Source organism: Polyodon spathula, chromosome 6, assembly GCF_017654505.1.
Source record: "Polyodon spathula isolate WHYD16114869_AA chromosome 6, ASM1765450v1, whole genome shotgun sequence".
Classification (NCBI taxonomy): domain Eukaryota; kingdom Metazoa; phylum Chordata; class Actinopteri; order Acipenseriformes; family Polyodontidae; genus Polyodon; species Polyodon spathula.
The window spans coordinates 45,182,087-45,196,709 of NC_054539.1; the positions used below are offsets into that span (position 1 = coordinate 45,182,087).

Below are 14,623 nucleotides of genomic sequence, written 5' to 3' on the forward strand. Positions count from 1 at the left end.
CTCCTCAAGGTTATCCATATGACTTGCATCATCCTTCCCCGTAATTGGGATGTCATCAGTACAAACCCCACCTGCGGAATGCCTTGCAACAGGTTTTCCATTGTAAGATGGAATTTGCTTGGGGCTGAAGAGACTCCATAAGGCAGCCTAGTATATTGATACAAGCCATAGTGAGTATTAGTTGTAGTAAATTTTCTTGAACCTTAATCCAGTGTCAGTTGCTGGTATGCCTTTTGGAATTGGGTAATTGTCCAATTTAGAAACTTGGTTGACAGTTACTTTGTATTGTGTTTGCATTAGCGAATAGCTTTATCTTGTTTTAAACAGGGACAATTGGTGAAATACACCTGTTCAATTATGCCTTCCTTTTCTAATCTCTGCAACTCTGCCTCCACCTTGTCCCTCAGAGCAAGGGGAAAGGGCAAGGGCACTGACCACTCGACCATTCAAAGGTTTTCTCAGCTTTTTTCCGGGAAAAAACTACTAGAGACCTGCGCTTTACGTCTTTTTGATGATGTTGGACAGGGTCCAACATCAGACTGGAAAGAGAAAATTGTAATGTCGGACTAGGTCCGACATAGGACAGCAAAGGGTTAAATACTTGTGTAAATTTCCAGGATTGATTGAAGTTTGGAGGCTTCTCCGCATCCAGTTTAATTCATCCTATTGTCTTGTAGCCAGTCATGGCCATGAAGATTTGGCCCTTTTCCCTTCACTACCAGCACTGGTAAATGTTTCTATTGGCCTTGGTATTTCACTCTGATGACTAACATTCCCACCACTGGAAGAGGTCATGCACAGGTGCTCTGTGTTCCTCAGAACAGTGAAATTGTCATCGGACGAGATCGTGTAGAAGGCTCAGTGGAAAAAGAACTAATGAAAAGAGCTATTAAAACCAGCCCTGGTTTTCTGCCTTTTCTGCCAAGCCACTGGTAACCCAGCACACTGTCGCTACATTGTTGTCAAAAGTGGAGGAAAGGCAGGTATTCTGGCAGCACTTGAAAGCTGGCAGAGGAGAGTGTAGAAATGCAAAGCTAAAGACTCGCCCAAATAATTGGCATAGGCGAACCAGATTCACCCAGCATCGATTTTGAAGCGTTGGACGAAACTAGACTCACCCGGGCTAGCCCTGAAATTCAATGAAAACTGTTGAAAAAATGGGTTTCGCCCAGTCGTCTTTTTCAAGTTCTGGTCCAATCTAAATTTGCCCGATTGGACAGGGGAGAGTGCTGAAAAAAAGTGGTAACTTCGGGATTCGCCCAGAAGCCCTTGGCAAAACTAGATTGGCCTGGGAAAAACTAGACTCGCCAGACCACCGGGTTTTGCTCTCAACATACTTATATATTATTACGTTAAACTGTGTTGTTTCTTTCTGTAGCTAATAATTAGCTTTTAAATGAATTCTAAGCAAAATTACACAGAATCCTATACTTTGGCCTTGCAAAAATCAATTATTGACAATAAGAAATTATATTTTCAATGTTTTACTGAATATGAGGAAGAAGATCAAAATTTGAATATGACGAACATTGGAAAATTTAAATGGGGAAAAATGTTTAAGCCACATTATTAAATATGGGACCATACAGTTTGAATGTATCCAGCCTAACTCCAAACCCTTGGGCTGCATCAGCAATTCCATATTATGCAAATAGAGGACATTAAAGGAAATGAGTGGAACTGATCAACACATCAGTGAAATGACTTGTGTTATGGGCCTGAGCCTGTGAGTTTACATTTGAAAAGTTTAACAAGCCTTTCCATTTCTCCCAGAACTTATTAATAGGCAGGTTTATTGATCTACTTAAGCTACATTGGTTGCATGGTAGGAAAGGTTACATTTTTATACGTACTAATTACTGTTAAGAGAAAAATTATAATTTACAATCCCTGTCAGACTGAATGTTTAATGTAATGTACAAGAAAGAAAAAAAAAGACAGCTACTGTGTAGGTGGCTGTCTTTGTTAGTTATCACTATTGGGATCACTAATCTGGTGGTTCGCCTTAACACTGTAGTGTAAAAATATGAGACCAAGTGATAGCATTAACATGGGGATAACATGGTGTAATTACCAATTAATTCTGCTCTTTCTTGGTAATTTTAATGATAGAATAAGTGTGTAATTACACAGAAATTACGTGTAAAGCTGTTAAAAAGTAGGGACCATTTGTAAATATCCAGTTAATACAATGCAATAGCATTCCTTGTAGTCTAAAGTCAAACTCTCCACCTTGCTCTGATGGAGGAAAGTGGGTGTTAAACTTTGAACTTGGAGCTTTAATTCTGCACATAAGAATGGCAAAATGTGAATCTGTTAAGGTTTCCTTTTTATATATATATATATATATATATATATATATGAATTATAATTACTAATATATATATACGATAATTATTACATACGTACGAAGCTTCAAAAAGTCATAAATACATAAAACATGATTTATCAATCTTTAATATAAAGGATGATTTATAGAAATAAAACAACCTTTTGCATAAATCAGAATAGTTGATAATACATATTTTATATGGACTTACCCAGAAAATAAGAGGCTGTTAATCATTTGTAACCATTAGTAAAGCATTTCTAAATTACGCTTTTACGTGAAGTATTTAGGGGGAAAAAAGCATTGCTGTGGAATATATTTTTGTTATTTCATTTTATCAGAACATTTGAGTTTCATTAATTCCCTGGTGAATACTGAGAGGTTCTGTATCTGGGATCAAAGACTGAAAAATAAGCAGACTGATAATCACAACTCTAGCTCAAGTGGATACAAAAACGATTCTTTAAAAAATTATTTTGCATTTGATACAGTATTTTTTTTTAAGCATATACTAAACACAATCATGAAGATTGTGCAACTCATGTGATAGCACTGAAGCAGAAATTACAAATAAAATGGCTGTATTGAAATTGCAGGGTTATAGACTGGTTCAAGTCACAATTCCATGGCCAAACATGTGTAATGGAACCCAGCAAAATGATGTATTTCGGTTTGTTAGTTTGTTTTTTTCTCCCTCATTATATACAAGCTGCTTGTTTTCTGAAAACAAATTTTTAAAAAATCAATTTGCCATAGTCATCTGGGTTCATTTCACTGTGTGTAATTTAAGACGATTGTTTATTTTTTGGAAGCCCGGTGGTGTATGTCAAAATAACAAAATATAAAAATAGTACAGTGTGTTTAAACATACCCTCTGTATTTTCCTTTTTTACTTTAATATATTATATATTAAAGAAGGTGGAAATTATATTTGTGTATGTACAACACAGCAGCTGAGAGAGATCAGAATGTAATATAATACCTCTCACATCTATCCAATGCATATTGATGTTGTCGCACATAGGTTGTATACGATAGCTTGTGTTCTTACAGATAACAGGGCTTGAAACCCAGTCCTGGGTTGCAGAACTCCCCTTGTTCAGGGATATTATTGAAAGGACCAGATGCCAGTTTTTTGGTTGTTGTTTTGTTTTCAAATAACAAAAATTGTATGTAGACTGTGTTAAGCAAAAAACATCACATCCACCCCCCTCTAAAAACCACCACACACATGATAGAAATAACATTTTCTGCAGTTAACGTACATTTATATTAAAAAGATTTCCCCATTCTGCTATCAGTTATACCCATATGTCAAGTCAACAGCAACCACAAAATAGATAACCTTGTGTACCCCAGACTATCTCAAAATGTGCAGGATTGTTTTAAAAATCAGGCCTCTGCTAAATCATCTCATAACTGGTCACAGAATGATTAAATCACTCCTGAGTGTGTGTTTATTAAGTGCTGTTGCTTGTTTTGTTACTGTAAAACACTTTATATAGCATTAAACTCCTGGCTTCTGTTCAGGAGTTTAATGCTATATAGGTATTTATGACACCCAGGACTGGTTGCAGGGCACAAGTATTATTTTTCTGATATATAACAAGAGGTACTGTTTCTCTGTGAGCTAAGTAGACATTGTTTTATGATATGAATGTCATCTGTAAATAGAAAATACTGACACATATAGGTCTATCGTGGAACATGCAGGGGGCGTGCTGTATAACTACAGTATTACTAGGACAATTTAATTTACCTGTCAATTGAGCTTGTAATATACAGTTGCAGGAATACCATAATACTGCAATGCTGATTGTTGTAAAATAACCACATTATTTTTTTTTTGTATTGATTCTTAGTTGTTTTATTTTATTGCCATCACTCTTATGATTCAGTTAAACACAGCAGAATTGTTGGTTCCATAGAATTAATACAAGACAAACGACGATTGACAGAGTGGCACATTACTATGCAGGGGGAGAATGAGAGTTATGAATACATGAATAGATTGGATAAAATAAATGTGTAATTGATTTTCTATCTGGATTGCCATTTCATTAACAGAATGAATGTATTCATTTTGTGAATGGATTATTAAAAATGTTGCCATTGTCCCTTTGTGATGATAAATTTCAATCTTGTTTTTCGTCTTATGTTAATGTTTCCTTTCCTTTAATACGGCCTCTTGACACAGGTTAAATGTACCTCTCTTACTTATATATATAGAATATCTATATATATATTATATATATATATATATATATATATATATATATATATATATATCTATATATATTAGATAATATAACCATGCGAATATATCTGTCCCTTTTTTAGACTATTCTATTCAAATCTCCAAAATAAGTTCTAAGTCTGTAACTGTCTATATTTTTGTTGCATACAAGGGAGCTTAAATGCTTTATGTTCCAGAAGTATTGATTCTCTGGTGAGATAATATACCGGAAAAGAAAACCTACAATGTGTAAGAGTAATACTGTATATGCAGTCACAGCATGTTAGATACCGAGCTATATGCCTAATGATTAGGGCAATGTTAGACAATTTGAAAATCTTCTCCTGATATACAGTTATACCACTTCTATACTATAAGTTATTTGGCACAGGATATACCAATACAAGTTGGGTAGAGTATGTAACCAACACTAAATTGCTACTTGTTTGTGTTAAATGTTATGTTTATTAACAGGGCTAACTGAAATTTGGAATATGGTTCATGTTGTATGTTGTAAATAAATATTAACGTTTAGATATCTTTATTGTCTCAAACAGATATCATCCATACGGTGGGTCCCATAGCACGAGGCTATGTTGGAAAGACTCAGAACGATCTGTTAGCAGACTGCTATGAAAACTCTTTGAAGCTGCTTTTGGAGAATGGTTTAAGATCTGTGGTAAGTACATTTTCTGGGTCACCATGGTAACCATATTTAATCCCATACTTCAGAGGTGAAATCTCCACTGACTTATTTTAAAGGCTGTCGTCCACTCTCTTCTTTCTTGTTGGTCATAATATAATTCAAGGTTGAAAGAAGCATAAGAAAATGATGAACTTATATTTAAGACACTTTATTTTTGTTGCTTTCAAAATGCTTCCCCATGAAGAGAGAACAAGGGCCGAGAAACATTCCCTGTAGTTCTGATTTACTCAGTGACTCAGCTTATGGGTTGACTCAAACCGTGTCGGGCAACACCAGTCCTGATCCACCAACAGCCAGTTTGTTTACTAAGTTAACATTTAGGGGATAGCTCAAGGAAGTCTGCAAACAACACATTCAGTAATTATATTATATATATATATATATTATATAATATATATATATATATATATATATATATATAGTAATATGTAGTCAGCACTAGGTGGCCTGCTAGGCAGATTCTCTGCTCTTCAGTTTAACATTACCAAGATTGGTTTGAGGGGTCCCCAGTAGTGACCAGATGAGCATGTTTCCCACCCCCTGCAAATTGGGCCAATAAGGGCCAATCATTTTGTAATTGTGGAAAAGAACATTGAATGTTCTACACTTTAATACTGTATGTACATGAATAGTTAGTTTTGAGGTACAGCTTCTTTCTTGGTGATCCAAAATTATTTGTACCACACGTAAAAATGTACATTTTTAAAATAGTTGTAGCTATTGAAAGAAAAAAATCTCACATGTGTGTCTGTGAAAGAAACGCATGTAACATGATATCTAGGACTTTCACTTTTTATCTACTTAGACTTTTGTATATCTAAATACAGCCACCCTAAAATGTCTAAACTTTACTGATCTTATTGTATTGTATGGGGACTGTTTAATTGAACCAATTAATCCTCCTTCCAAGGTAATTATTTCATACTACCTATTTAACCTGGAATGGCCTTGCAAGACAGGAATATACTGCTGGTATAGATTCATCTAGACATAGCTCTTCAGCAGAATTTAACAAAATGCATAGCATGCATACAGAAAGAAATCAGAATTGCCTGCCATATTTGCTGACATTCAAGTTAGTGATTCATTACCTGAACATTTCTTGCATCACTCTATCAATTACGGGTTTCTCTCGTCTATGAAAAGGCGGGATTGTAAGCCTAGGCTGATTTGAATGAAGGAGAAAAAAATGGAATTGCTTCAGTGATGAGAGCTTGAATGGGTTTATTATCTAGCTTTAGCATATGACTCAAGAAAAAAGAGAGCAGGGAGGGGGGTGCTAAGCAAGCAAGGGTGTCAGAGAATCAGCACAAACCTGAAGACATAACGTCTTGACCTCACTTTTGGCAGTTGAGGAGGTTTCTTTTAATTATCCTTGAGTTAATTATCCCAGATAACAGGAACGTAATACAACATTAAGTTTACAGTGGAGTCTGTCTTTTTTATTAATTGTTTTGATAGATTTTGGTGCTTATGAAAAGTGCTTGAATTGTAGTACTATAAATTGCATTTCTTTGTATTTCACAGTGCAGGGAAACTGTCCTAGCGGGAGCACACTCTTAGGGGAGTGAGGCCAGAGTACAGTCACTATGCCCATCCAGTACTTGACTTTTTGAAACTGCTTACAAAGTATGCCCCATACCAACTGTGCCTATGTGTGTCTGTTGAGATTCTGTGATGAAGTTGGGACCTACGCCAGCTTCAATCCCAGACTTCCAGAGTTTAATGTACTGTCCTACTGAGTTAGTTAGAATGAATGCACAAGTGGTTTCACAAAAACTTCCCCAAGGTTACATAAAAAGTCAACGGCTGAGCTGTCTGTGCATTGCCTTTTAGTCCTCCCCTACAAACATACTGGGCCCTGCGTAAAGTTTGCAGTGTGGCAAACATTTGAAAACGGTTACTTCCTTTCAGTGTGCCTCGAAAAATATTTTGAACATACCTTTTAACTCTCAACACTCTGTTACACAGATATTCTCAATACAATATCCAGAAATTGTACAACGTACACAGTTTTAGGGGAGAGCCAAATTATAAACATCTATTGAGGTATCAGTTTTGGAAGTCACATCTGCATAAACCTATTTGCAAGGTTAAAAAAAGAACACATTTATGTAGTAAATGGATAAAATAATTGCTCAATTTTGTATTTTGAAGATGATTTTGAATAGAGGGAACAGGCAACCAATGATCTAACTGACCTGGGTTTATTGTTTGAGGGTATGGTGTGTCTTTAGAGTAATAAAAAAGGTTGTCGGGTCATTCCCTGGAATATTAGAGGTACAAACTAGTTTGAGGGAAACAGCCATTTGGCAGCTGCCCTGGGATTGAGAATTGAGGACCACTGGCCATGAGGGAGCTCAAAGCTAGTCCAATTCTATCAGAAGCTGTTTTAGGAAACAGTAGAAGCGTTACTTTCTAATGGGGATTCAAAGGTATTACAAGGGGATGAAAGTCTGAACACTGTAACACAAAACAAAAATCACACCAGTATAAAAGATTAAACGGGGCAATGCGTAAACTAATCCCCAGACTCTGAAATAGAAATCACACTTCAGTGTCACTGACCTTGCAACTTAAACACATGTCAGGAACATATTGCATGTGTACAGTATATTCCCTTCTGAAATGTGGCTTACAAGGATGGGAGGGAGGATAAACATTGGCACTGGTAATAAAATGCACTTAGTGTATACCCTGTTGGTTAGATTTCTCTTTATCAAACAGACCTATTGTAGGGCATGAATAGTAGATGTATTGTTGGGAGGAAATGTCATTATACTTGTTATTTGATATGTTTACATTTCTAGAGTAAGAAAAACACTTTCAGTTACAGGTAAAACTTGATGAGAGAGAAAGAAAAGCATTTCTAAGTAAACCACAGATCACTTTTTAAAGCTCTTGTTGCATTCCATTCAAAGTGATTTAATTTAGTCAAAGCATTTAATTTGTTGTGGGAATCAGGTAACAATGGCAAACTCAGGTTAAATACATTATCTACATGCTCTTTGCCTTTGTTGTCAGAATAGAACTTCTGTGTCTTTCTTTAAGGAACTTAAATGTGTATTTTTGTAGTGCATCTTGGTGCCAATACACTGGTACCGATTCTGAATACCAGAATATGTGCTTCTTAGCATTTGTTAATGAGAATTTACATTCCCCTGGCTCAGAGTTTTCCACCTTTAGACATCTTCACATTAACAGCCACGGATATTCCTTAAAAAAAAAAAAACACTTGTTTGTCTTCTGAGTTTACACCTCTGTGTATTGTTTTTTTTTCTCCCTGCAAGTTTAACGCATTAGCTGGCAAAATAAGAGCGTTATGATTCAGCTTTTGTAAGATCAAACTTATACATAACTGAATGATAGCTTTCAATATGTCAAGTTACACACCGGGGGAAGTAAAAGGCAGGTAAATGGAAAACCTTTATTATGAAAGTGGGAGCTATGTGATTGTAATTATTAGAAATGAGTAAAGCAAACATTGCTGGTTTTAATTTCAGGTTGGAGACTGGAATAATGTGACAACTGGGCTAACGACTGTTTGTACCTTATTCCACCATACTTTGAAGAGCAAGACTTTAATGGCTTGAGACTTTCTAACTCATAATGCATCCATAACTAAAACACAGAATCATATATAGTTAATAATGGTTTACTATATATCTTAAAATCTGTGCAGAATCCCTGATTGTTTTGTTTTTGTGTGTGTGTGGGTTTTTTTTTACGTTTTGGTTATGTTTTTTTTTTTTTTACGTTTACTAATGCAGTTTTCCTAGTAGTTAATTTCAAAAATGGGAAAAAAAACAAGAAGAAAAAATAATCTGGAATTCTGCACACATTTTAAGAGCTATAGTAAACCAGTGTCCCATCTTGACTACTGCAACTCCCTCCTGGCTGGCCTCCCTGCCTCTGCTATCCGTCCTCACCAGCTCATCCAAAACTCTGCTGCCCGCCTTGTCTTTTGCCTTCCTCGTTTCTCCTACGCTAGACCGCTGTTCCACTCCCTCCACTGGCTCTCTATCGCCGCTCCCATCCAATTCAAGAGAATACAAGCAACAACCAATACTTTTGGGATATGCCTGCTACAGGTCAGGTATTCACTAAGCATTTTATATCAAAACTGCTGATAGGCCCCTCTGTGGAGTGGCATCCTTGGTCCTGCCTGCCAAGGGATAAATGGTCACTACGCAGAGATCTTGTTCTCTTTTGCGTCGAACTCGTGAATGCAATTGATGTGACCTCGCAATGTTTGTTGGTCGTCTTCTCTTTCAGGGAACCAGGGATACATCCGTAATCATTCCCTTTCAATTCGAAGACGACCGACAACCAATAAATACTTTTGTGAAAGTATATCAAAGCCAGCATGAGGGAGTGTAAGCGGACAGCATATGAGGGATGCCTCGCTACCACCAACTAGTGTTGATGGTGTGAGCGTACAACCTCAAGGACCCTTGTGCTTAATGAAGACGTAGAGGGATCTACCACATTAAGCCGATAGAATGTAGTGACTGTATGCGGAGTAGCCCAGCTAGCCGCAGTACAGATATCAGTCAATGATCCACCTTGAAAGGCCCATGACATAGCCACACATCTGGTAGAGTGCGCGGCGACCCGCCCAGGTGGGATTAAGCCAGCATTAGTAGATGCAGTCTTAACTGTGTCCACAATCCAGTGGAACAGTTGCTGCTTCGAGAGGGCTTGACTCAGGGTATTTTCACCATGACAGAGGAAGAGATACTTCAGTTCTATGGCTCAAACGGGGCCTTATGCCGGGCTTACACTGCATGATTTTTGCTGATCGCCGACGAACTGAGGAGTTGGCAACTAATTTCTTAAAATGAGGTTGTTGGAGACAAAATGGCCGATAAGTGTGAGAGGGTCTACGATGCCCCATTCATGGCTTCTGCGATCTCCCGACGCTGTTACGACATTCTAACAAATTTCTAACATGTCTACCCCTACTGTGTGCTTGTGTTGCTAATTTATTCAAAATATGAGGAGGGGTGCACGTTTCTGTGTTTGAGAAATAGAGAGGATGTAGATTACGTTGTTGCATATTTAAACCTATAACAAACTTGTAGTAGCCTACTATTAAAGTTGTATTCTAGCATGTTCAAAAGCACAACACTCGCTCGTAGTACAAAATATTTATTAGTTTAAAAGTCTTCAAATTATTCATCAGAATTTGGTATTCTGATGAAGATCGCTTGACGGCCAATCTCCCACGCCAATCTTTTTAATCTAATAAATATTTTGTACAATGAGCTAGTGTTGCACTTTTTGAACAGATTTTATTATTTTGAGTGCACCTCGACTCAAGTTGGTTCAGAGCACAGACATCAAGGAAATAAATATTTCCAAATGGATCAAATAGATCTTCTCCCAGTTTTCTTTTTTTTCTGTGCAAAACAATGCATAGACAACAGCGATCGCCTCCTCGCTTGAGTCCATGATTCTCCCGAATTGGAACTGTATGGGTTACCGTGGTGCCAGTGCTTTCCCTTTCCTTGTGTCAGGGCACGGTAAGGAAGCATTGCAGCCACCTGCCGAGATGCATCCCATTCTTTGTGGGAACGTTGTAATATCTCCTCCACCACTGGCCTGAAGGTATGGCCAGAGGATATTGGTGCGTCCAAAAGGGTGGACTTGTCCGCATCGGGGACCCTCACCTGAGACAGCCACAGCTGTCTCCATGCCACCACCAGGCCTGCCAGGCTTCTGCAGCAGCGTACCCGAAACCAAGCTTAGCTCTGATGCTCTGTGTTGGCAGTGCACGTTACCTGCGCCTCGGCTGCATACGCTCTTTTGAGGTGGTCTTCTGTGATTCTGCATTGGCCATTAGGGCATACAGGATCCTTGGCCAGGCCTCCCACTGGAGGAGCTTGCACCAAAGTCGATATGGTGGCAGGCATATCCCAAAAGTATTGGTTGTTGGGTCATCTTTAGTTGTGTTGACCTTTCTGCTCACTTCTATCTCCAGAATATTATTTCGCCCTACACCCCCTTTCGCCCCCTCCTTTAATGTGATATTTTGTAAGGTGATACTTTGAAACGGAACCAGAACTGGAACGATAAATGGAAAAAAAAAAAAAAAATCATGGAATTCATTAGACCAGTTATCTATACACTTCCCAAAATACACAGATCATTAAACACACCCCCTGGATACGCTATAGTTGTGGGTATGGGATCTTTGACTGAAACACTATCATCATTTACAGACTCTCATATTAAATCATATGTGTTCTCTACCTGCATATATTAGAGACACGACTGATTTGTTAAATATATTAGAACTTCTTGAGAATATTCAACAGGATGATATATTGGTAATGTTAGATGTTACCAGTCTTTATGCAAATATCCCACATGAAAAAGGATTACAAGCATTGGAGTATTTTTTTGGAGTAAAAAAGATATTGCTACCCATGCCTACTTATTTTCTATTTGAAATGGCTCCTTTATTTTTAAAGAAGAATTATTTTTTATTTGAGAATAAATACTGTTTACAAATAAAAGGTACTGCTATGGGTTCCACTATGCAAATGTATTCATGGGTAAATTTGAACAAGACAGTATATACACCAATAACCCTTTTGTTGATAAAATTAAATATTGGGACAGATATATTGACGATATTTTAGTGATTTGGATAGGTACAGAAGATGAACTTGTTTTTATTTTAATTGTGTTATATTAATGACCAGATTGAATCTTTGAAATTCACAATAACTATAAGTCAACAGAATGTTATTTTTTTGGGGGGATTTAACTATTTCCAAGAGGGGCACTAAGTTATGAACTATGGCATATGTGAAAACAACAGATATGAATAATATACTAAGAGTTGACAGTTTTCATTCTGTTCATTGTAAAAAGGGTCTTCCTGTATGTCAATTATACAGAATGAAGATAATATGTGAACCTGATAATGACTATAAAAGCAATGCAGATTATATTTTAAACAAATTCAGAGTCAGAGGCTATCCACAAAACTGGCTTTTAAAAACTAGGGTCAGAGCACATAATTTGCATAGACAATTGTTAGTAAAATCTAAACAAAAAGATAAAAAAAAAAGATTTCTCTACAGTTTTTGTTTCCACAGAGTGAAAATACTAAGACAATTATTATGAAACATCAGAATATTTTGTCATGGATTCCAGATTGGGTCCATTATGCGACAGCCCACCGTTATTTTCGTACAAAAGATGCCAGAATTTAAAAGTTAAATTGGTCAGATCAGATTCATATATTCCCCCAAAACCATTTTTTCAACCGAAATCAAGATTTTATAGATGTGGGCAATGTGCACAGTGTAGTAGTATGATACAGGTTAATATATTTTCACACCCTAGAATGGGTAATGTATTTTCGATAAAGAGTAGGATTACATGTACGTCAACGCATGTCGTATGTCTTCTAAAATGTCCTTGTAGTTGGGGCTATGTAGGTAAAACAAGCAGACAACTGAAAACAAAAATTAGTGAGCACAAAAGTATAATTAGGCATAAAGATGAAACATCTTCTGTTTTCAAGACACTTTCAAACAAACATCCACCTGATTTCCAGTTTGCGAAGTATAGGGATTGAAAATGTTTCACTGGGACCTAGAGGAGGTGATTTGGATAGCAAACTTTTGTAAAGAGAAATGTTTTGGATAGATGCATTGGATGCGTTATCCCATTTGGGTCTCCGTGAGGAGATTGATTGGTCGATGTTTTTTGAAGTAATTAAATAACAATGTATCGTCAATGGGGAAAGAGATGGTTTGCATTGACGATGTATTAATTAAATACATAATGTCAGTAACTGTTCTAATTATGAATTGTATAATCTGTTGTTTATAGTGATTCTTGTTTTTAATTGGTAATTATGTAGTGATTTAAATCACCTATGTAATATAGGTAGGGTTAAACACTCGATACACGCTGAGGACGGACGATAGTACTGAAACACGTTTGTGTTTTTTAATATCTTTGTTTTAAATTAAATAAAAATTGAGTGCAGACTTTTTGCTGTTTTGTTTAAAAACAAAAAACTAAATGAAATTAATTTATTACATTCTGGAATGAAAACAATATTCAAGATTTTGTTTATCAGTTAATAAGGTTTTTTTTTGGTTCCCTTTTAGCCTGTTCTCATTGTCTCTTTCCATTGTTTTGAAACATCACAGCCAGCTAATGAAATTCAACATTACATTTAGCTTGCTTTTCCAGAACAGCCAGCGAATCAAATAGCACTATATTTGTCTTCAGTTCAAGCTTCCTCCTTGTGGTTGGCTACATGCTGGATCCACGTTACGTGATCAGTCTTGTGTTCGCTCAAAATAAACAGGTACTGTTATTAACTTATTATTTAGTTATGTACGCAGAAAACAAGCTGTAAAAGTATGTGTGGCAAGTGAAGCACTTTGCTAATAACTGGATATTTGCTAGTTACAGTACTGTGAAAAATTATTTGCCCCCTGTCTGATTTTCTGCATTTATGCATATTTTTGACACTGAATGTTATCAGATCTTCAACCAAAATATAATATTAGATAAAAGGGTCCCTGAGTGAACAAATAACACAACATCTTGATACTTATTTCATTTATTTACTAAAGTTATGCAACACCCAATGCCCCTGTGTGAAAAAGTAATCGCCACCTTTAGCAGCAATAACTGCAACCAAACGCTTCCTGTAGTTATTGATCGGTCTGTCACAGCGCTGTGGAGGAATTTTGGCCCACTCCTTCATGCAGAACTGCTTCAAATTTGTGGGTTTTTTCAGGTCCTGCCCCAAAATCTCAATGGGGTTTAGATCTGGACTTTGACTAGGCCATTCCAAAATGTCTTGTTCTTCAACCATTCTGATGTAGACTTGCTTGTGTATTTCGGATCATTGTCTTGCTGCATGACCCAGCTGCACTTCAGCTTCAGCTCACGGACGGACATTCTCCTATACAATTCTCTGATTCAAAGCAGAATTCATGGTTCCTTCAATGATGGCAAGTCACCCAGTTCCTGATGCAGCAAAGCATCCCCAAATCATGACTCTACCACCACCATGCTTGACTGTTGGTATGAGGTTCTTACTGTGGAATACAGTGTTTAGTTTTTACCAGACATACGGGGCCCATGTTGGTCACAAAGTTCCACTTTTGACTCATCTGTCCATAGAATATTGTTCTAGAACTTGCAGGTCATCCAAACTTGAGACGAGCATTTATGTTCTTCTTAGTGAGCAGTGGTTTCCGCCTTGCTACTCTGCCATGAATCCTGTTTTTGCCCAGTGTCTTTCTGATGGTGGAGTTATGAACACTGATCTTAGCTGAGGTGAGAGAAGCCTGCAGAGCTCTGGATGTTG

General features: G+C 37.0%; 1 protein-coding gene across 1 annotated transcript in view; it reads left to right on the forward strand.

The window, feature by feature from the left end:
- macrod2 (mono-ADP ribosylhydrolase 2) overlaps positions 1-14,623 on the forward strand; it is a 754,657-nt gene that overhangs the window by 464,024 nt on the left and 276,010 nt on the right. Inside the window, exon 6 of the mRNA XM_041252938.1 lies at positions 5,123-5,244. Coding sequence (XP_041108872.1) covers positions 5,123-5,244 — 122 coding nt within the window. The remainder of the gene's footprint in view (positions 1-5,122; positions 5,245-14,623) is intronic.